We start from the raw sequence: 22,923 nt of genomic DNA on the forward strand, positions 1-22,923 counted from the left end.
GAAGTTGATTTCGTAATTTACCTCTTGATGTAATAATAACAAAAGTCTGCCAATATGAAAGTTTGAACAATCTCAGCAACCAATATTAGCAGTATATAAAGATGTCCTTTGCCTGCTAACACTAGATATTTTCCACCGGTCTCGTATATCTATATTCAACAAAGTTAATTAATCTTTATCATTAATTGACTATTATACGTTAATAATGTAATCCCTGTTAATAATGTACTCCCTCCGTCCCTAAATTACATTCCTGTTTTCTTCTATTATATGAGGAATAAATGCTAGAAACAGGAATATAATTTAGGGACGGAGGGAGTATTAATTTTAAGCAATTCCATTCATAGTAGATTGAAAAGGGCGAAAATTGTTAACCTTAAAGATCCAATGAGCACATCCCACGAACCTTGAAATACCCAAGGCGAAAACATAATGAGCTGTAAATGATTCAACCATCTGAAGCATAGCATAAATTCTCAAAGTTTTAGCAGCATAGTAAAAAAATTGGTAAGTAGTATAATAAGTAGTACTGTATTGTACAGTATATGTGTATTTCATCTAATTAAAGACGAAATGGCTACAAATTAATAGGTTTAAAAGTGAAAATAAAACCTTTACGTTTTGCATAAATCGAAGTTGAGGTAACACTGAAATGGCTTCAACGCACAGACAAAACGACCAGAGAACACGAGCAAAAAGAGGCCAAAGTGATTGAGAGTGCACGAAAATTGATAGGATGGCACAAGGTATAACCTGTAAAACATCATCATTTAATTATCAACTTTATTGAGCCACAAGGAATGGGGTGAGAATCAACTTTAAATCAGTAAACAAGATTATTTTAATTGGTATAGTATTTATGAATTACAAGTAGGGGGAATAGGTAAAAGAATAAATCGACAAGAATTAGTATAGCAAAATCATACTATTGTTGTTGAAATACTTTAATCACAAGAAATACTTATACTAATGAAATTATAAAAATAATCATCAAAATTTAAGTATTAGACAAAGTGAAGATTATAAGTTACCACATAGTAGAGGGGCATGGTGTCGAGCTCTTTATTATAAGAAGCATTTAACTTGAATCGTAACATATAAATCACCCAAATAGTAGCAGCCAGAGTTAAGGAGTCCAGAAATGTATGTATATCACCTTCAATCATAACACTACATACAAGTCTTGCAGCTAAAAATATAGCTGTTAGTTCTTGAGATTTTAGTGACAATCCTGTTACGATTACAAAGGAATTGAATCAGCACCATATATATTTGATTATTTCAATAACACATAGAGTTTAGTATATGCTACCTTTGTCATATTGATTGATTTAAATGTCGTATTACTCATATCATTGTTAGTTTAAATTGTAAACACCAAGGATCAATTTATATGTAGCACGAAGTATGTGTTATTGAGCTAACTCTGTAGGTAGTATGAGCAAGTATTGTTATACTTATTTATAAGATAGGTTGGTTTATATTTGAACCAATGTGTAAGCTAGTTGCGCTATAAAAAGTTGTGTTTTTTTAATGGTTAGAGAGTATAAGAGTCTCTTTGTCATCCTTGCATTGGAAAGAATTATTGTTTGAGAAAATCTGAGCTAGGATCAATGATATACAACCAAAACTCTAAGTAATGTACTCCGTAGTTATGAATTTTTTTATTTAGTTGTCATAATGTATAATTCTAAGTTAGATACGATTGTAAATTCACTAAAAAAAAGCCACTAGATAGCGTCAACTAGATTTCAAAATAAATACATAAACACATACACCTAATTGAAAAGGCAAAAACCTTTATAAATAACCGAGGAGGTAATTTTATTAGCCGCATATACATGCATGTTATATGACTATATTTTAGCTTAGAGCCAATGTGTACCAATCTAGGAATGCAAGAAAAAAAAAAAAAAAAAGTCAAATTTTAAATGTCTGGAGAGACGAGTCTATGATAAGTTCATTGGTCCCAAAATCCAATTCCTTTTCATCATCCATAAAAAGAATTGGAGTTCAAGCACATCTAAAAATTTTGAGATAATAATTACAAACATTACAAAAACTCAAAATTATATGTTTATAGATCTCTCTATTCAACTACCAATTAGAAAATTGATACATTAAACCACTTACCGAAATTTCATCTTTAATCAACAAAGTTTTATAAATCTCATGTTAGCATATAATTACATATTTTCCTGATTAAACAATTATATGACTTGAAGCTAGTCCTATTACTCCTTTTGTACATTTTAAAACAAATACAATTGTATAATTTGAATACTTATCTATATGAAGTATATATACGTACACCTAAACGAAAATTCTTAGAAATGACCAATAAAGTAATTTATACATCATACGATATCAACTTATTTTATAAATAAACATGTAATTAATTAAAAAAATTAAAAAAATAAAAAAATAAATTAAAGCATATAATATATAAAACTGGGTTTTAAAAGTGTTGAACCATACCAGAACAAGATCGATGAATGGTGAGCTTATAAATCAAGATCAAAATTCCAAGAGCATGAACAATTTCAGAGGCAACAAAAAGATTATCATGATTTCTTACACTTAATTTTAATGCCACCAAACTAAACAAGGTTATTATGGCTCCCAAAATAAATTTAAAAATAAAAGATCGTCTTTGAAACCATTGGGTTAACGCTTTTACTGGTGATGTACCCCTTCGTTTTCCCATTAAATGAAATTCTGATAAAATGAAAAAATATGGGAAGGGTGAATTGAAAGTTTTTAATTGATTAATTTCATTTGAAGAGTTTGGGTGTTCTTTATTTATTTATATTACAAATAATAATAATATTGAAAGGGGGGTTTGAATGATTTGGAAATAAAGATGATATGAATCATAAATGATTTGTATCCATATTAGAGTGATTCACTATAATAACTACTCTGTATTAGATATTAATTCGATGATTCATGAAATGATGTAGTAATAATCTTAATAAATATACCGCAACTTTTGTGAGTGGCGGTGTGGTCAGCTAACCCACGAGTATACAAAACAGGCTTTTGCGTTTATCGAGAGTGAGAATTTTGTTGACCCTAGTCTAAACAGATCAAACCCATACACGATTTCCCGGCCCAAAATTGCGTACAGGTCCAATCGTGCACTTAAAAAGAAGAGCACATAAATTTATTCCTGCAATTTGACAATTTGTACGCTTACTCTTTCGTTTCACTTCTTCAGTTTCAGAATTTCTGGGTTTTTCAAGTTTCAATTTCATGGAGTTTGGAGCAGCAGTATCTTCTTCTTCTTCTACTTCCAGGGTTTTAACTAACCACCATTTATTTTCTCTCTCCTCCAACAAAACTCCATTGAAAACCAACCTTTTTCCTTCAAAGGGTTTTTCCTTTTCTCTCAAAAAACCCTTTTCTTGCGCGGCTGCTATCACCACTAACAACGCCACCATTTCTCCTTCTAAGGTACCATTTTTTCCATAAATTAATCAATCTTATTGCTTTTACTTAAATGGGTTTTATTTTTAAATTGTTGGGTTTTTCTTGTAATTTACTGACATTGAAGTTTTGGAATTAATTGGGGTTTTGAATATGCTGGATTGAGTTTTTGATTCTTATTTTATGTTTAAAATGGTTGAATTTTAATGGCAGGTGAAGGGGTCAAATGAGGGAGATTATAGTGTGTTTGAGCTTTCAAGTTTGACAGCTTTATCTCCCTTGGATGGCCGATACTGGAATAAAGTCAAGGAATTGGCTCCATTTATGAGTGAATATGGGTTAATTCGATACCGAGTTATTGTTGAGGTTTGTTTATTGATCATGGAAGTCGAAAGTCTTATAGTTTTGCAATGCGTATGCAACTTTGATTTATTGGCACTTTTTTTGTGATATGAATCTGTAATTTGATAGTTTTCATTTTATATTTGCTTCTAAGAAGATGCATTGGACATTGAAAGTATGTCGTTACCGCCACATGTTAAATTGTGACTCGAAATCTAGTAGGGCTGACTTTAAACGCTTATATCTCTCAAACTACAACTGATTTTGAGGTGATTCAAGTTGGAGGTGATAGCTTGGTTCAAGAGCTTTCCAACGATAGGTCATATGCCCAATTCCGATAAGAAACGAGAAAGTTATGACCGTTTTACAAAAAACTGACGAAGCTGGAAATTTGCAACGAGGCTGCGAGCTATAGCTCTATGCGAGTGAGCTATAGCTCGGCTCTATGAGGACTTGCGGCAGGCATGAGCTAGCTGCCGAGCTATAGCTCGGTAGTTAGGTTATTCTAGGATAATTGATGGAATATTTCCTAAAATTATATCTTTTCTATGACGGCTATTTGAATATACTTGGGGAACAACCTTAGGGTTTTATTAGGGTTTCCTTGTGTTATAAAAGGACCCTTTAGTTGATCAATTAGATCATACCTTTTGAGCCATTAGATTTAGGACTCCTTGTATTATTCTCTCGTTCTTTCTCCATTATAGTGAAGAAGCTCTCGAATCCCCCACCCGTGGATGTAGGTCTATTTTGACCGAACCACGTAAATCCTTGTATTGTTTGTTTATCTTCTTTATTGTTTTTTCTCCGTTCTTAATTTCATTGACTTGTTCCGCATTAATCAAACATAATTACACCCTTATTTCCTAACACCACAAATTTTACAATATTGTGCCTACATTAATCATAAAACTAGTTTACTGTAGGGGAAGTGATTGTAAAATATGTTTGTGTATAGTAGTTAGTTACACATAATCAATTGGTTTATGTATGGATGAAGTATTCAGGAGCCTGATATAGACAAGAAATAATTTACTTGTTTACTAAGGGAAAATCGTCTGCGTTGGTTTGGACATGTAAGACGGAGACCCGAGGGTGCACCGGTGCGAAGAGTGGAAGAGTGGGACCATGGAGGGATTAAACGAGGAAGAGGGAGACCAAAGATGACTTGGTTGGAAGGAGTGAGGAAGGATATGAAGTGCATGGATTTACGTGAGGATGAAGTTTTGGATCGTAAGGGATGGAGGAGAAAGATTTATGTTGATGACTACACGGAATAATCAAATTTGGTTCATGTTAGCCGACCCCACTTTTGGGATTAAGGCTTTGATTGATTGATTGATTGATTGATTGATTGATAGTTAAGCACTTAAGCTGAATGTTTGTTGCCCTGTTTTGTGATGAAATTGTCTGTTTGATTCATATTGTCATTTCTTCCTTGAATTTCTGTTATCTTAGGTTTATAATTGACATTCGTACTGCAGATTAAATGGTTAATGATGTTGTCCCAAATTCCTGAAGTGAATGAAGTGCCGAGCTTTACTAATGAAACACATCAGTATATGCAAAGTTTGATTGATGAATTTGGCATGGCTGATGCATTAGAAGTGAAAAATATTGAGAAAGTGACCAACCATGACGTGAAGGCAATCGAGTACTTCCTGAAGGATAAGTGCAAGTCCCATCCAGAGATCTCTAAGGTTTTGATTTCAATCTTTCGCGGAATGATATTGAACTTTGTATTAGTAATACCGAAAGTTCAAAGAATGCCTTGGAAGAAATTGTTCTATATTTACCTTTTCCATCCCCGGTTCTTATTGCAGGTTTTGGAGTTTTTTCATTTTTCTTGCACATCTGAGGATATCAACAATCTTGCTCATGCATTGATGCTCAAAGAAGCATTGAATAAAGTTTTATTTCCTGTAATGGATGAAGTTATAGGAGCAATATGTAACATGGCCAAGGAATACGCTGATATTCCTATGCTTTCCCGCACTCATGGACAGGTAAGTTTACATGGTAAACCTTTCAATTGTTCTCAATGAGACACTGAGTTTTGCCAGAGATTATGGGAAATTGAGGGATTTTTTCAAGAACTGATTTACCTCCTGCACCTGTATGTAAATGGTAAAGGGAGGAAATCATGGTGAACTTTACACAATATGTGCACTCTAGTTTAGTTGACTAATCTATACATACAAATGAATAAATGATGGGGATTTTGATGATCCACAATGAAAAGCAGTTTCAATCTCACGGAGACAAAAACCTTATTTGCCTCCTTTGTATTCTTACTTGCAAGCACTTTTAGCAGTTGAAGTTGGAAAATGTACTCCCACCCTTCTTCAGTATAGCAACGTTGCCATTTCACTAGCTCAGCTTCCAATTAGCACCATGTTCATTGTCCTGATCAGGCTACATATCCTACTAAATTAACACTTTTGGCCACTTGCATCTTCTAGTGTCAGCCATGAACTATGTGGTTGGCTGGTGCCAGGGCTTTCTTAATTTAAATATGATTATAATCTTACTTGATTTTAATATGAATAAAATATTATCTCTGAAATTTTTTGCTTCTGTAATCCCACCTTTATGTCTTTTCACATGCCTTTCTCCAAAATTGTGCTTACATATATAACTTCCTCAACATGCCTTCTCGTTATACCCTTTCCCTGTCCATTGACAAAGAGTGTGATTATTCAACAAATTGTTTGTTACTTTGTTGTGATTTGTGAACATAGATCTTTTGCCCCCAATTGTAATAGAATTGATTCCAATAGTGTGCCTAAAAAGTTTTATATGTTCTGCTTTTGCTAATCGCTGACCATTCTCCTTTCTGTGCTTATATTATGTAGCCAGCTTCACCCACCACCTTGGGAAAAGAGATGGCAATATTTGCAGTCAGATTAAGCAGAGAGAGGCAGAGACTTTCTCAGATTGAGTTATTGGGGAAATTCGGTGGTGCTGTTGGGAACTACAATGCTCATATGGTTGCATATCCTGAGATCAATTGGCCAAAGATTGCAGAAGAATTTGTGCAATCTTTAGGTTTAACTTTTAATCCTTATGTCACTCAGGTACGTTCACAGTGTTTTGTTGCAGACCTTACAGTTTACTGACCACTTTACTATTTCTTTACTCATGGTTTCTTATATGTTAAATATTAAGCTTGCTTATCTGTTGGTTTTGTTATATTCAGTTTTACTTTGATAGTTACTGTTTTGCATGAAGTTTTGTAAAGATACTTTAGATGGTATTAATTTCAGATCCCCCTGATGTATAAATTTAGGTAGGTAAGTTGCACCCATTCCCCCCCCCCCCCCCCTCTCTCGCTGTCCTTCTCCTCCTCCTCCTCCTCCAAAGAAAAAGGAATTAAAAAAAAAAAAAAAAAAAAGAAGAAAGAAAACCCAGGTCTCCATAACCTTTTAACTTCAAAGGTCCTTTCACATGAGGTATATCTTGAGACCTATTATGCGGATCTTGTTATATGGAAACAAAATGATCATGTGTCCTTAATGAACTAGATATTAAGTATTCAAGATGTTTCAAATGTTCTCTCCTGTTGTACCTACATAATGTAATTTGGATAAGATTCCATTTTGCAAAAATTTTAAGTAAAAAAATCATTAGACAAAATTTCAAAGATTAGAAATTTAGAATTGCACATTAAAATTTTGATACTCTGTCATGTCACTCATGTCAATTTCAATGTGGCATTCTGTCCTTGGTTGCATTTTATCTTGCTATCAAACTTGCTATATATGCCACAGACAATGCTAATATGTTTGTTAACCTTTTAAATGATACCTGTTTTAGATTGAATTTTTACCAGTTGTATAGAAGATACGTTTGGTCATTAGTAGTTTATGGAACTATTGGCTAGAATAACAAGTGTTGGCTTGTACAATTTCTCGCTCTAGGGATCCTATAACATTTGTTAATACACATGTGCAACGTATTTGCAGATTGAACCTCATGACTATATGGCTAGTCTGTTCCATGCAACTATCCAGTTCAACAATATTTTGACTGATTTTGACCGGGACATATGGGGCTATATTTCAGTGGGTTATTTTAAGCAGGTGACTTTTTTTCCTTTCCTTTTTTTAATCTTATGTGGAAGTTTCACTTAATTACTTAGTGAGTATTAACTCCTTTGTACAAAAAAAAAAAAAAAAAAAAAAAAAAAAAAAAAAAAAAAAAACCTTAATATTCATCATCTGCAGTTGACTAAGGAGGGTGAAGTTGGGTCATCTACAATGCCTCACAAAGTGAACCCTATTGATTTTGAAAATAGTGAAGGGAACCTTGGCAAGGCTAATGCTGGTCTATCTTTTCTTAGCATGAAGTTGCCTATCTCACGATGGCAGGTAATGTCCTATAATTTCTTGATTAAGTTTGACTATACTGGTCTTTATTATGTCATGCTACAGTAGAATTCTTGCAGTTTCCTGGGCTTTAATTTTCATTTTTGTCCTGCCTTTTGTGATCAATATTTCACCGAAACTTACTAATTTCTTTTAAGGAAATGATAACCATTTTTGGTGATGTTGAGAAGCCTTGTTAATCTTAAAGAGTATTCTGGTCTGAAATGTGCAAAATAGTGCTTAAAGATTTGATTAACCAACTCAATCCCATTTTTTGTAAACTTGCAATATCCAAAACGCTGTTTATTTAGCATTTTCCAGGTTTACAACTTGTCTCCATACTTTTGCCACGCTATGATGGAACTATATCAACTATTCCTTTCCTGTTGCAATCTTGTTTTGTTCTTTCTTCTAAACTAGCAACGGGTCCTCTTTTAGATTTTAAGCTTTTGTTGAGTCGTATTAACTTTTTTGGCTGGCCGCTCTTTGGTCCTTTTCTTAAAAGGATACTTCTGAAATAGTAACTCTGATACCATTTTTCTTGAGAATGGGTTATGTGGCCCAAATGTGTATGTTATTGTCTTATACTGGTCTGGATGCTGTGGGCTGGATAGGTGAATTCATAAGATGTGGACATGTGGTGCCCTGTACTAATTTGAATCTGAATTAAGTAGGTTCTGGGAAAGCAGAAATTTTACCTTTATATTCTAAATTGGCTGCATCTTGCTGAGTTTTAACTCAATGTATACATTGCAGCGTGACTTGACTGATTCAACAGTTTTGAGGACAATGGGTGAAGGATTAGGGCATTCTCTACTAGCCTACAGAAGTACCCTGCAGGGTATTGGTAAACTTCAGGTCAGTAAAACACGCGTTGTGGTTCTTTGTAACTGTTTCATTTTGTACAAGCGAATAAGGAGGTTTCTTGACCTGTAATTGCTTGGTGCTACAGATATACAATTGCATAATTTCTATGCTTTTCTGATTGTGTTTCCTGCTTTGACCTCGCTAGAATATTCAGAAAATGATCATATTGGAGAACAATATTTATAGCATTACTAAAAGTCAGTGGACCTCTCAAGCTTCTCCTTTGTACACCTCTACAACATCATACTTGCTGTTAATATCTTTTCTTGTTGTATTAAGTCTTTACTGTTTACAAAGTTAAATGAGGTCTTTTCTACATACCGAATGCCCTTTTTGGTCATTTCCGTTAGTTGCTCTACAGTCTACATAAAGAATTAGCATTTTGCTTAAAATTAGGTTTTGGTATCTGTAAGAAGCAAAAAGCATCTTTTTATATTTCACTATTGCCAATTTGCACTTACCTTTTTGGTTACTTTTTGTATCTCAATCTGATAATGTATGAACACACAGGTGAACCAAACCAGGTTGGATGAAGACTTGAATCATTCGTGGGAAGTACTTGCAGAGCCTATACAAACAGTATGTAACTCTATCATATGCATTTACTCCAAGTAATATATATTACCATTGCATTCTTGGCAGAAAATTATAGATCCTGCTTTTTACTTTTAACAAATAATTGTAGTGTCAATATCTTCGTATATTTCCGTACTCTAATGAAGGAATGAGTTGATAACTAGTAAAAGATCCTATTTTGGCGGACTTTCCCCACATACTAAAAAGGAAAATATAGCGAAACTCTACACTGATAGAGACATAGAGTAGAGGATATTGGTTAGCTTTCTTCCACATTTATTTTCATTTCCTGACACTTAGTTGAGGCTATGCTCAATTGCTCATCAAACAAGTAATCATATCTACTTCAAAGACTGTAGGGTATAGCTTACATGTGCTTGGTGAGTTGCATGACTGTGATTGTCTCAACTGGTAACTGTCCAGGAACTTTAATATTTACAAGAAAGATTTTTATGCTGCCACGTTTTTACGAATTTGTAAGATTTTTATTCCAATTCCTTTTACATGCTGGTCCATTGTCTATCATCGAGAGATTTTAAGACCTCCACACTGTTTGGAAAGTTAATAGACTAGATTTGACTCAATTGACCGTAAATTTAGCTATAGATCTTCAGAGGACTTTGAAATTCTAGTAAAAGGAGAGGTTGAAATTGTGAAAATTGGTTAATTCACCTTGTTGGTAAAATTTGATTGTCTTTCTTACATAGCTATGGTTTCCTTTGTCCTTGTAAACAATATTTTCTTTCATGTCAAGTAGAAAGTCTTCATTCAGTAATAGAATTCATGCTTTGACCCGTTTGAAGTTATGTCAACATGATTGTCTGCATCATTCGTAGTTGAACTGGTCTCTGATGCGTTCGTCATACACAGGTCATGCGAAGATATGGTGTCCCAGAGCCTTACGAAAAGTTAAAAGAGTTTACAAGGGGAAAGGCAGTCACTCAAGAAAGCATGCAAGAGTTTGTTCAAGGATTGGAATTACCGCAGGAGGCAAAGGCCAATCTCTTGAAGCTAACACCACACACATATATTGGAGCAGCAACCGAGTTAGCCAAAACTGTTGATGCAGCCGTGAATTTGATATTAAAATCTTCCAATTGAAGATATTTCAGTTCCATGGCAGTAGCTGCTTTTATATCAAGATTATAAATGTCATCACCAATTACCAGGTGACTTTAACTAACCTCGTGTACAAGTCCTGTTATCAGGACTAATTGCCTGTTTAGCATGATTACTGTTCAGGAACTTGAGTTCTTAGAAGCATTGAGATTTTTATGTGTTGTAAAATTTTGTATCAACTATTTATGCTACAATAATTCAAATATTCAATATAAGTATTTTTCTTAAAAAATTTGCAATTGTTTTTTTTCGTTTTTATTTTATTCTCCTTTTACCCTCCCTCCCTCCACACACAAAATAAAATAAAATAAAATAAAAACTTTAAAAAAAAAAAAAAAAAAAAAAAAGTGAAAAAGAAGATAATAAGAGAGTGAATGAATGAATGTACTTGACCATGCAACTGGAAATCATTCAGTCTAAAAATGAGGACTTTAGCCATAGATAATTAACTTACAAGCTATTCAGACAAATCTTATTTACTACTTTATCTTACAAAGAATGTCATTCTCACATTAGTCAGAAAAAAAAAAGGCCTCAAATAATGCCAATTGCCAAATACACATACAGTTTTCACATCAAAGAGGGTCATGACTTATGACTGACTCTCCCCTTGAATCTCAGTTGTTGCTTGTTACCGGGCACATCTGACGACATGTAGGAAGACATGTTCATCACACGGAATCCATAGTCGTGGCGGTGTGGTGGAATCGTCGTGTTGGTCTCTAGCTTGGTCTAGCAGAGCTTTAAAAAGCGGGTGTTTAAGCAAGGTGATTTTGATAACGTACCTCTTCTGATCATGGCCAACGTATACAACCATATGACCCTTGGGCACATCCTTAGGGATGAACTTTTCGGCTTCTTGCTGTAAACTCATCGACGGCCAAAAACACCATTGACAGCAAGACTCACATTCATACTCTGATGAATGTATAACTTTGCTGCTCATTTTCCTGCACTTGTTTAAGGATACTTGGAAGAACTTACCCTTCATTTTTTTATTTTTTATTTTTTTTTTTTATTTATGCTGAAACTAAAATAAAAGAAAAGAAGTTTCTTTTCTTATTTGAATTTTCTTCTTTTGTTTGTTGATTTGTTTTGGGTATGTGTGACTGATATGAGAGGAATGTGTGAGAGGGGAGTATATATAATGTGTACCTTGAAAAGTGCCAGCTCCAAGGCATTTAATGTCTCACAAAGAGGACCCAAATAATGCTGTCTTAGTGAGAGGTGAGAGAGGGTGCTTTTTCAGCCATAGGTAATAAGGATCAAGTCATGAAAATGTTTTCTGATTTATTATTCCAAATCTAATGCAACTGTGTGTATGTCAACTATCGTAGTTCAAGTGTCCATTCTACATTCGGTATAAACTCACATCCTATCATAATTTTCTACTATAAGTGAAGGTATTTATTTCATGAACTCTCAGATCGAATCTCGTTCGTACCCTTACCTTTGGGTTAATTTGGATTTGGGAATCAGTTGTGGGTGGTTAGGTTCTAATCCTCTCCCAATTGTTGTTGCAGGGGACACAATCCTCTCTACCAAATGCAGCCTCAATTACCATTGCACCTACAACCATTGGGTTATATTCTCCAAATTTATGTCATTATTTACTCTTTTTATTTTTGTTTTTTTCTTTTTTTTTTTGTTTTTTATTTTTGTTTTTTTTTAAAAAAAAAAAAAAAAAATTCCTTATAATATAACTAAAACTTTATTAAATGTCAATATTATTTTTTTTCTTCAAAAAATAATAAATCATTATATTTACTTATCCCCATATATATTAACTTTATTTTTAAGAATTTACACACTTTTCTACTACGCCTACCATTCTGGTGAAAAAAAATAAAATGATAAAATACACTATAATATGGGATGAAGGGAGTATTGTATACACTTTCATAGTTTCTACAATACCATTTTTCTTTTGACACTAAAAATTTACTTACAAGTAGATATATTTGCATTTATTAATGTTAAACTTTTGGGCCGGTTCCTTAAAAAAAAATATAATTATAAATACTTTGGGTTGGTTAATATATCTGATTAAATTGTGTTAATTATTCTAAAGAGGATAAAGTATATTACTCCACAATTTTTTTTTGGTGGCGGATAAAGTATAATTATGATTAGTTTAATATGAGTACTGAAGCATTTTTTAAAAAGACAAAAGAAATCCCCACGTACAAATAAATTGGAAAAAGGTACACTGTACTGACCGAATTTACATCTGTTTATTAGAGCTTTAAATATTTATACGTGCACTAAATCGTACCCTACTATTTGTTTTTTTTAAAAAAAAAGTACCCGAAATAATAAAATACGTTGTAGGTCTCTCTGCCATCGATCGATTTGGTGTACCTCCTCTCGAAATTAAAGTAATTGTTGTTTTAGGATTGTATCTCTTTAATTTTATCGAATTAATGTTGTTTTAGGACCATATTCCTGGCATTATTCCGCAAATGTTAACGATAATAATCAAGAAAAATGAGAAAATTAATGAAAAGTGGGCACATTTTTATTTTATTTTTGTTAAAATTAATACTTTCGCCATTTCATAAATATCGTAACAGGGGTAGAGTTTTACGGATAACAAGATACAACTTTAATAATTTAATTATGGAAAGTATGGATAATTAAAAGTTGATAGTTTGAATGTATTATCAAGAAAGATCTAACAAGATTAAAATGACTTCAAAATATAATTTTCTTTACAAGTAATTGTAAATCATAATGTATGATTATAAAATAAGACAGGGTATTTGTGTGAATAATATTAAAGTTGAATATTGCAATTCATATAAATGGAGAAAATAAAAAATGTATAGGGAGATGTTTGTTATTAAATGAATTAAATAATCCATGTGGTGTGATTAATGAATTTAAATTAAAAAAAAAAAAAGATTTAAAATCGGAGTAGAACAAAAGGTAATGCTATAGAGCATCTCCAATGGTTGGGAAAAGAAACTAGCTTGCAAATATTAAAAATCTTAAGCTAGTAGCTACACCATTGTTGCACATTTTGATGATTAGCTTTGGCAAGCAAATTAGCTTTGTAGAGCTAATTAGCTTGCATTGGCAAATATTTGTTAGATAAATAATATTATTAATTTAAAAATAAATTAATTACAACTAGCTTAACCATTGGAGCAATAAATAGCTTGAATTGTTGTAGTTTAAGAAGATGATGTGACATGCCAAGCTATTAAATAAATCAGCCAACCATTGTAGTTGCTCTAGGGCTATGAAAAAACATTAATTTAAGAATGCATGACAAAATTACGCGCATAACTATTGTAATTAATGTTAGATTTTCATATTTTTTTTCCACTTTTAACTTCTTATATATATGTAAGCCCTAAGGGTTATATATGTATATCATTTTCCTAAAATAAAAATGAAATGATTTTTAAGGAGCATAAGTAAATGGAAAGTTGGAGTATCTTTCTATCATGTTTATTCTTTAAAATTAAGTATTGATTTTTACTGAACTAAAATTATTTTAACTGAATAGAAATAAATTTTACTTAATTGGACTTAATTTTACTGAACTAAACTTATTTTCCTGAACTAAAATTATTTTTACGGAATACTTGTATTATTTTTATAAGGTTAGTGAACAAAACCTTATATACAGAGAAATTAGCTTGACCAGTGTGTCATACCATTTTTTAACTACACTTTAAAGAGGGTTACCCAGTTAATTCCTCAGATAAACAAATTTTAAATGGGGGTATAATTGTCTTTTCAAGTATCAGTGGAGGGGTATATGCGTATTTTTATGTACTAGTTGAGGGGTACATGTGTAATTTCCTCACCAAACAGTAAAAGCAAGTTGCAAACAGTAATTGGACAACTCACCAAAAGTACTGAATAAATGATCCTGCATTTTCAATATATTTACAAAAATGCCATCAGGTTAACAAAAATTTGTTTATCTGGCAGATTAACTTGTATTTTCCCCATATTAAAATTATTTCACTTTCTTTTTGAATTTTTTTTCGATCCCCTAAAATTAAAATTGGGAGACCAAGCTTTAATCAACTGAATTATTCCCCACTCTCATCCTTTGTGAAATGTTTTATTTGGAAACCATAATGTCTTGTCCTATAGTGTGTTATACAATAATAATGTTATTAAATTATATATTTAACACCTTTTACATATCGTCGCATACCTAATATATATCAATACTCGTACTAGATTGTATAATTATTTATCATTAACACCTTTTATACATTTAACACAATGTTGTGTTTATGTCATTAGGTGTATAATTATTGAAGTTAGCATACATATTTTCTAAAAATTCATACTCGCAATAGGTTGCATATAATATTAGTACAAGACAAGATAGAGCATACGAGGATGGCTTCATTTGCACTTGTGAAATTGTCAATTTGACACAGATTACTAGCTAGCTTGAGACTTACTTCCAATAGTAACGTAGTTCTAGTGAATAATCTAGTTATTTCTAGACAATTAGTTAAGGTTGATTTATTGGACTTTGGATTCTAGTAACTTTGATAATAGATGCAAAGTGTCATGCATAGTAAGACCATTTGGCTCGTTATTCGTGCATCTTTGTGTGTATGTACGTAGTAACTAGTAATGCAATACCTTCACACTTCCTTTGCTGTTTCATCCTTAATAAATATAAAATAATAACCTTTTAAATTAAGTCTGATCTTGAGAATATTACACATGTATATACATATGATTAGAGATCGAATTTCATCTACAACACTTGCTTATATCAAAACAATTAGCGCCACAAAGTGAGCTACTTCTCATCGATAGTAGAGCTTCATCCCCGGCCTAAAAGAATGAAAATTCGATATCCTCCAACGACAACCATTGTCATTGAATTTTTATACACAACCTACAAATAATTTAAGAATATCTCTAGTCAAGGCCAACAACGTTAATAACTAATAGTACTCCTAGTGAATTGTTCAAGGTACAAAATTCTTTATTTCTGCACTTTGATAATAATAATAATTTAGTAGACTATACTACACTGTATATTACTAGGGATTGGAGAAGTCCTATAAATTTGTTTCACCCATGCACATAAATTTGACTTAAGAGTACGCAATTTGATACGAACTGTGTACGAAACTGATGTACATGCATGGGTGCACAAATTTTTTTAGGGTTTCTCACAAATTATACCCCACCAAAAATCTAGATGAATTGAAGAAAGAAAATTAAAAAAATTAAAATTAAAAAATAAAAGATAAAAAGATAAGATGATAGAGTTTGAATTATGAAGAGAGGGGTGGGAGTAGATTTGTTTTTAATCTTCTTGGGGTAAGTGCGATGCCCATGTTGATTTGTAAGTTGCAACATTCCACATTTATTGTTCTCCATGCATTTCGTTACAGCTACTTCAATTCTTCATCTTGTGAATTTCTATTATTATTACTCCTTCCGTCCCATTATTTTTAGTGCTCTCTCTGTTCCTTAAGGTTTGCCACGTTAGATTTTTTCAGCAGGTTTCAACATATAATTTAAACTACGTTGTGTATAGTTATATTATTTATACTACGTATGATTAAGACTATGTTCATATGTTCAGTTCACCTTATTTCATGAAAAATAGGTTCAAATAAGATTTATTAATTAGATAGCTAAGACATAAATTAGCTTGAAAATAAATTAGGTTCATATGAGTATATAGTTAATGTTTTGACATTACGTGTATATCGAGAAGAATATAACAGGATTCCAGCCGACCGAGTACGTTTTTTTCATACATCGATGAACATTGTACTAAAATTGAGAGCAATGATTAAGAGAAGTGTAGTGATTTCTAAGCTTTAGATGGTCTTTAAATCGTACGACTTGACCATATTTTTTCTTTGGCCTCTAATAAAGCGAAAGGTGATCTAACAAAGATAAAAGAGGGAGAATATTTATGGTGGAATCCTTCACAGAGGATAAAATAATTTTCCACTAGTTTCTAATTTATGTAATGCAATTGGGATTGCTTTTATTATTCTTGAAAAAATCGATTATATCATATCATATCATCATCCCACACGGGTGACGACCAGCAGGATAATTTAAAAGCTTTACTTAGGTATCCTATAATTGATTTGAGGTGTTAATGTGTTATGTTATCCTACTTCAAAAAAAAAAATTAATAATAATGATTTTTCGTCTCATTTGAAAATCAATAATTAACTTCAAAATTCTACGGCATTACCAAAAGTTAAATCACACTCCATATCTTTCATAAAAATAACTATTAACATTGGGTATATTATATCCACCCTAATTCTGGAAGGTCAAGATTCTATATCAAATCTCGTGTTTGATTGTTGATTTTCCCTCATTATAATTGTCTAGCATGTAAATAATTTAAGTTGGTGAGCAACTTATCTTGTGACCTCCGAGTTCAAGCCCTAACTACTAGCTATAATATGCTTGGGAGTAGGGGGATTGTCTTATCTCTCCCCTGTACTCTCAAGCGATGATCTGTGAAGCTGAGTATAAAGGTTTTTCTTTATTGAAAATTGTGAGTCCTTAAGTCGTCTAGGGACATGTACATAGTCTAGTCAACATCATATCATTAGATATTAAAGCATGCATCTGGAACTTCCAGATGTACTTCTTCTTCTTCTAACCTAAAGCAAGCTAAGGTACATGTATATGGAGGTTGATTTTGTTTTTTCCTTTTTAATTCTCAAGAATTTCGAAGGGCCCAACAACCCTAGATAGATGGAGTCGTGAATTAGGGCATTGAAGATCAGTTTACCAACATATTAAAAATTAAGCTTATAATACATGAAGTTTACTAGAATAAATCTCTAAAAAATTTTGTATACATTTAATGTACTAACTTTATTGAATTTAGGGTAATTTTTAGACATTTTTTTTATGACTTTTATCAATAAAGCATAAATAAGTTTCATTTCTTACAAGTAAATGTTGATCATTTTAAGGTAACTTTATAACCGATGTACAATATTTAATTTATTGTATATATTTGATTTTTTAAAAATATTTGTCATAATCTCCTAGCTAGTATAGTAAAAAAAAAATTCAACTTATTGCAACATTTGCGAGTAACTTTTTTTTTTGCTAGAAGTAACTTTAAATGTCTCATAATAATTTAATACCGTGTACACGTAATTTAACAAAGCGGTCTCCCTGACACTCTCTGTACTAGTACTCCATACCCGGTGTACGTAAGATGAATATATTTCGTTGACCATAATAAATTACATGAGTAGACCATTTCATTCGAAGATCGATCGACATAATGTAACACAAACCTGAGATACATACATACATATATGGGCAAGAAGTTTGAGATGATGGGTAAAAACAATAATACTAGTAGTAGTAACGGTTATGAAAGGTTAAGATTCTTATCAACTGTAAACATTGTCTGGTGTAGGAATTTTGAGCAACAAAGCAATAATAATATATCGTAAGAAACATACACATAAATTATCTTGAGCCAGAAAAATGAAAGTGCAGGTATTTGTGATTCCTAGTTGTCTACAAGTATGTATCAAAGAAATGGGCTGAAAATATGGAAGGGGGGGATTTACTGAATTTTTGACAGAGTAGAAGCAGTTGGCTGTATTTTAGTTGTTGCTTTCAATGTATCCTTTATTGATATTATGACCTCTTCTTAAGGTTCATTCTTACCTTTTTTGGATAACTGTTGCACCTGCATGCATTTTTTAGAATATATTTTCGGAATTTTATAAAAAAATATGGCTTTAGTTTGTATATATGTTGAACAAATATCTTAGTATTGTTTCCAAATATGGTGTTAGGTGCTACTTTCGAATTTAAGAGCAAGTATTCTAATACTCTGTATAACCGTGTTACAAAGTAGTACTGACCGTACCTTAGCCACGATTTTTTTTGGTCCGGTATTTACGGGTTAGACACTTAGCTAAGTTTACAAAGGTGATAATCTTACCATAAGACTAAACTTAGCTTGGTGGAGTATTTTTTACCTTTGTCCGATTTAATATGTGGCCTACCACATAACAAAGATATACAAAGTACTTTGTATTTTCTACGTTTAAAATTAGTTTTCATGTTTGACCTAAAACTAAGGGTTGACTCTTTGTAATACTTAGAGCTGGAATTTATTTATTTGTTTATTTTTAAATTCTAGTTTCATCAATTGATTTAATACACTGATGACATATCATGAATTGTGATGTCATATGGATGTTCAACTAGTTAGCTTAGTTGGCTAAAGCAATTCTTGAGGAATGGATTCAAGACTTAAAATTAAATTTCATCAACATCACTTGTTCTCGCTTTTTCTCTGAACCAAAAAAAAGAAATTTCCTCACCCCCCAAACATCTTAAAATAGTGTGTTTGTGATTCCAGACCAAAAGAGTGCTGAATATTCAACTATAAGGGGAGGATCATTGAGATCAAATTTTAAATAATAGGTCACAGAGTAGGTGTCAAAATTGAATTGTTGCATTTTGATTATATTCCGTATATAAATTCGAAAAATGGCCTACAATATGACCATACTCTTCAATCATTAAAAGAATACTACTTCTTTCGTTCCTGAATAATTGACACACTTTTTATTTTCGTTTGTTCTTAACACATTACTAAAAATGACAATGATCCACTAATATCTAATTGTTTTTCTATCTTCCACAATACCCCATCAGTTTTGGGGTTAATATTAAAAAAGTTCCTCAGTGCCTTTCACTTGCACAATGGCTCACCAATTGGAATATTTTTACTGAATAAAATAAAATTTCGTCAGAAAAATTTCCGACGGAATAAATGATTTTGTCGAAAATCTTCGACGGATTTAAAATCCGTCGGAATTTTCAAAATTTCCAACGGATTTCCGTGTCCTTCGGAAATCGACCTGATTCTAGTAGTGTTTCATTAATTTCACTTTAGAATAATTAATTTAATAAAGAAACTCTGCTAAAACTTTTCTTAAACTGTGTCAATTCAATGTGTCACTTATATGGAAACAAAGGGCGTATGGGATTAAATAAATTTGAAAACTTTTCCAAAATTTGTCATAAATTTTTTGTGTGACATGACTAAAAATTTAAAGTAAAGATGACGTGATCAATAATTTCAGATAAATTGAAACTCTTAGAATGTGTTTGGATTGAACGAAATAGAGGGAAAGGACGGGAAGAAAAATGGAGGGATTGAATTCTTTCATTTGGGTAATATATGAGGAAGGAATAAACTTGAAGGGGAGAGAATATAAGGATTAAATTAATGAAGAGATTTAAAAGAAAAACTTAAAAGGACTGGGGAAGGGTTTGTCTCATATTACACTCAAAAGCACTAAATTAAAGGCCATTGTCCATTGAGATATGATTAATTCGTGTACGCTAAAGAAATCAACAAAGATCCTATAAATTGTTAGTTTTCTAGCCAGAGAAAAACAAGAAATCGAAAGCATGTCCAATAAAATAACATTTCTATTTATATTTTGACAAGAATCTCTCCTTAGCCTTTAATTAGATGGTGCACATTTTAGTGATATTTATGTGAATTATGTCAATATCTCAAGTATAACAAATCTGTGAGAGAAAATGACCTATATACTACCATATAATCTGCATTCTTTGAATTGGATTTAGCATGGACATTTTGATAAGCTAGTGATATTATTAATTAATTATAAAGGTTGTTGGAGGTTGATTTTAAATTTCAAATGGTTCACTTGCTTAATTGATCTTGCTAGTTGTACACTTGTACTATGGAGTACTATAATTGAGAGATTGTTGTATACACTTTGGGTGTATCGTACACCCAACTAAACTTAAGGTTAGTTTGCTCTTTGGTTAATGATTAAATGAAAATAATCATCATAATGAGAACAAAATACTTATGAGTGTACAGAGAAGGCGGGTGTTTATAACAATCTCTAATTATAATTAGATGTGTTTTCATGTATGTATTGGTTTTTTGTCGTTAAACTAGATTAAACAACAATATTATCCATAAGTTGTTTAGTTTTTTGTACCGTTTAATTTGTTATTAGTTGTTGTACGTGACTCATGAACATACACATGAAATACAAATTAAACTTTTAGCCAATTAAACGAAATGTCATTTGTCAGATTTTATTGGTGCACAATTGCACATAAATTAGTTGAAATGCAAAAAATCAATAAATTGAAAATTCAAAACAAGGCGGCCTAAAATTCATTTATTTTTTCTAATAAAAACAAAACTTAATTAATTATGCCCCTTTTAATACTTAAATAACATACCGGTAAGTGTGATGCACGAAATTTATACATGTTTTTAATGCATGATTTTCTCCATAAATCATCTTTAGTAACGTGTAAGTAACAATAGTACAAATCTTTATTATAGTTAAAGATAACACAAAAAGTCATTAACGTAGTTGGGTGGATTCATTCATTTAACCAAGTTTTGGTTTCTAAAACCAGGGGCGTCAGGGCAAAACCAAATAAGAGTCATTGTCGGATCAATTATACTCTTGTTTCTTAGATCCGCCACTGATTAATCATTACGTATTCTCAAATAAGCCCATAGAAAGGGAGCTAGTGATGAAGTTACGTTGTTTATGATAAGGTAAAGAAGTACAAGTACGGAACGTGTGGTGTTGCATGCAACCATTAACTAAATTGGGGCCATGCATGAAAATGATTTTATTTACTTGCTTATGATTTTAATTTATGAGTTATATATATACCAGTAATATGAATTGATGGACTATAATTTTAAACTGGGACTTCACCACGTGCGAGGTGCAGTATTAGATTTGTACCCAAGCTGGCATACATCTATTATCTATCTCTCTAATTTAGCTATTTTCAACGGTTTCTCTAACCTCCCATAACCATACCCCATGCTTCCTCACTTCCCTTGATTGCACTACTTTGCTTGGTTGGCAGGAGGAAAGGGTTTCAACTCATGTGTCATATCACTTCATCCTTCATCCTTCTAGGAAAGATCTACTTCGTACGTATTTTAATAAGACGCTATTCTGTTCATCTTATTTTCAGGTATTTTATAAAAAAAGAATAACAATTTATAGTTATACATGTACTGTATTTAGATTAGGGTTAATAAGTTCATAAACGACAACTTTAGAGAAGATACATTCTAATAAGAGTTTTATGAAGAATATTAGCTAGTTCAATTTGCAACTGAAATAAGTTCAGATCAAGTCAATTAAATAAAAATTGAGTGAATGTGCACCCTTGGATGGACTAGTTTAATTTTGTGGTGCACATATGTGAAGGAAACAACTATCAAAGAATCAAATTGAAAATCTACTATTAATTTTGGATGGAGAGTGAATTGAAAATGATGCATAGAAACGCAAAACAACTTATACACAGTTGGTTATTGATAATTGCTTCATTTGTTCGTTATGGTATGTATTTAGAGGAAGAAATTAAACAAGGATATGAACATTAATTGTTAATCATAAAAATTATTAGTTGGCAGTTGCCTACTTACATAATTAAATAGAGAATATCATAATTCATAATCTCATTTATTTTTAATTGTTTTGTAAAGATGTAAAAAAGACAACAATTATTTTGACTTGACAGAAAAGGAAAATGACGAGTTAAATATAATTTCACGAGTAAAGATGGAGAAATAAATAACAAATGTTGTACATTATATCTAGTGATTGTTCAAGGGTAATATTCATGCAAATTGATGATGAATCTATCTCCTATCAAGCTAGCTAGACCTCTTGAGCTAATTGTTATAGATATATATCGAATTATCGATCAGTTGATCGGCATGATTGTCAGTCACAAGATTTCCAAAAATAACTAGTTGGTATAGAACCAAATATATACAATTTTAGATGTATGTGTTTGAGTTAACTAGCTAAAAGTGAGCATGAAACTGAATAATTACCAAAAACTACACTAGGTTTCTCTTTTTTTTTTTTTTTTTTTTTTTTATTTATTTTTTTTTTTTTTGACTGGATGGTTATACTTGTACTTTGAAAAATAAATTTAAATTTCTGACCTCCAAAGGCTTCAATGTACTACAAACAATTTCCACCAAAGGTTTAGATTAGAATATTAATATCTCATAAAGTGGAACACCAAAATATCATCTTTTGTTGGCATATAGCATGGTTCAACAATTAAAAATTAACCAATGATAAGGTATGAAACATTTATTTCTGTACACGAGGGGAGTATTAATTTTCATTAAACTCCATTTTTAAAGGGTATATCATATTGTTGC

The 22,923-nt window shown here is 31.8% G+C and overlaps 2 protein-coding genes across 2 annotated transcripts; one reads left to right on the forward strand and one right to left on the reverse strand.

The window, feature by feature from the left end:
- Positions 1 to 17: 17 nt before the first annotated feature.
- LOC145617037 (uncharacterized) lies at positions 18 to 2,707 on the reverse strand. Its single transcript, XM_081671742.1, has 5 exons — positions 2,479 to 2,707; positions 1,032 to 1,231; positions 613 to 753; positions 376 to 456; positions 18 to 149 (listed from the first exon to the last, which is right to left on the reverse strand). The coding sequence occupies exons 1-5, from the start codon at positions 2,705 to 2,707 to the stop codon at positions 18 to 20; spliced, it is 783 nt and encodes a 260-aa protein (XP_081527868.1).
- A 492-nt stretch (positions 2,708 to 3,199) lies between these two features.
- Positions 3,200 to 10,925, forward strand: LOC145624222 (uncharacterized). The gene is made up of 10 exons (XM_081677222.1): positions 3,200 to 3,456; positions 3,643 to 3,795; positions 5,256 to 5,471; positions 5,595 to 5,777; positions 6,627 to 6,848; positions 7,737 to 7,853; positions 7,998 to 8,141; positions 8,895 to 8,996; positions 9,516 to 9,584; positions 10,452 to 10,925. The coding sequence occupies exons 1-10, from the start codon at positions 3,256 to 3,258 to the stop codon at positions 10,680 to 10,682; spliced, it is 1,638 nt and encodes a 545-aa protein (XP_081533348.1). The 5' UTR covers positions 3,200 to 3,255; the 3' UTR covers positions 10,683 to 10,925.
- The last annotated feature ends 11,998 nt before the right edge of the window (positions 10,926 to 22,923 follow it).

This window comes from Chenopodium album, chromosome 3, assembly GCF_948465745.1.
Source record: "Chenopodium album chromosome 3, dcCheAlbu1.1, whole genome shotgun sequence".
Classification (NCBI taxonomy): Eukaryota; Viridiplantae; Streptophyta; class Magnoliopsida; order Caryophyllales; family Amaranthaceae; genus Chenopodium; species Chenopodium album.

What these genes read in the sequence shown, in the direction of transcription:
- LOC145617037 (XM_081671742.1), bottom strand. Translation starts at nt 2,707, where the DNA reads ATGGGAAAACGAAGGGGTACATCACCAGTAAAAGCGTTAACCCAATGG. An exon ending in CATTCATCGATCTTGTTCTG is followed by an intron (nt 1,232 to 2,478) that starts GTATGGTTCAAC and finishes TAATCGTAACAG; the next exon opens with GATTGTCACTAAAATCTCAA. An exon ending in GATTTATGCAAAACGTAAAG is followed by an intron (nt 457 to 612) that starts GTTTTATTTTCA and finishes GCTATGCTTCAG; the next exon opens with ATGGTTGAATCATTTACAGC.
- LOC145624222 (XM_081677222.1), top strand. Translation starts at nt 3,256, where the DNA reads ATGGAGTTTGGAGCAGCAGTATCTTCTTCTTCTTCTACTTCCAGGGTT. An exon ending in CCACCATTTCTCCTTCTAAG is followed by an intron (nt 3,457 to 3,642) that starts GTACCATTTTTT and finishes TTTTAATGGCAG; the next exon opens with GTGAAGGGGTCAAATGAGGG. An exon ending in CAGTGGGTTATTTTAAGCAG is followed by an intron (nt 7,854 to 7,997) that starts GTGACTTTTTTT and finishes CATCATCTGCAG; the next exon opens with TTGACTAAGGAGGGTGAAGT.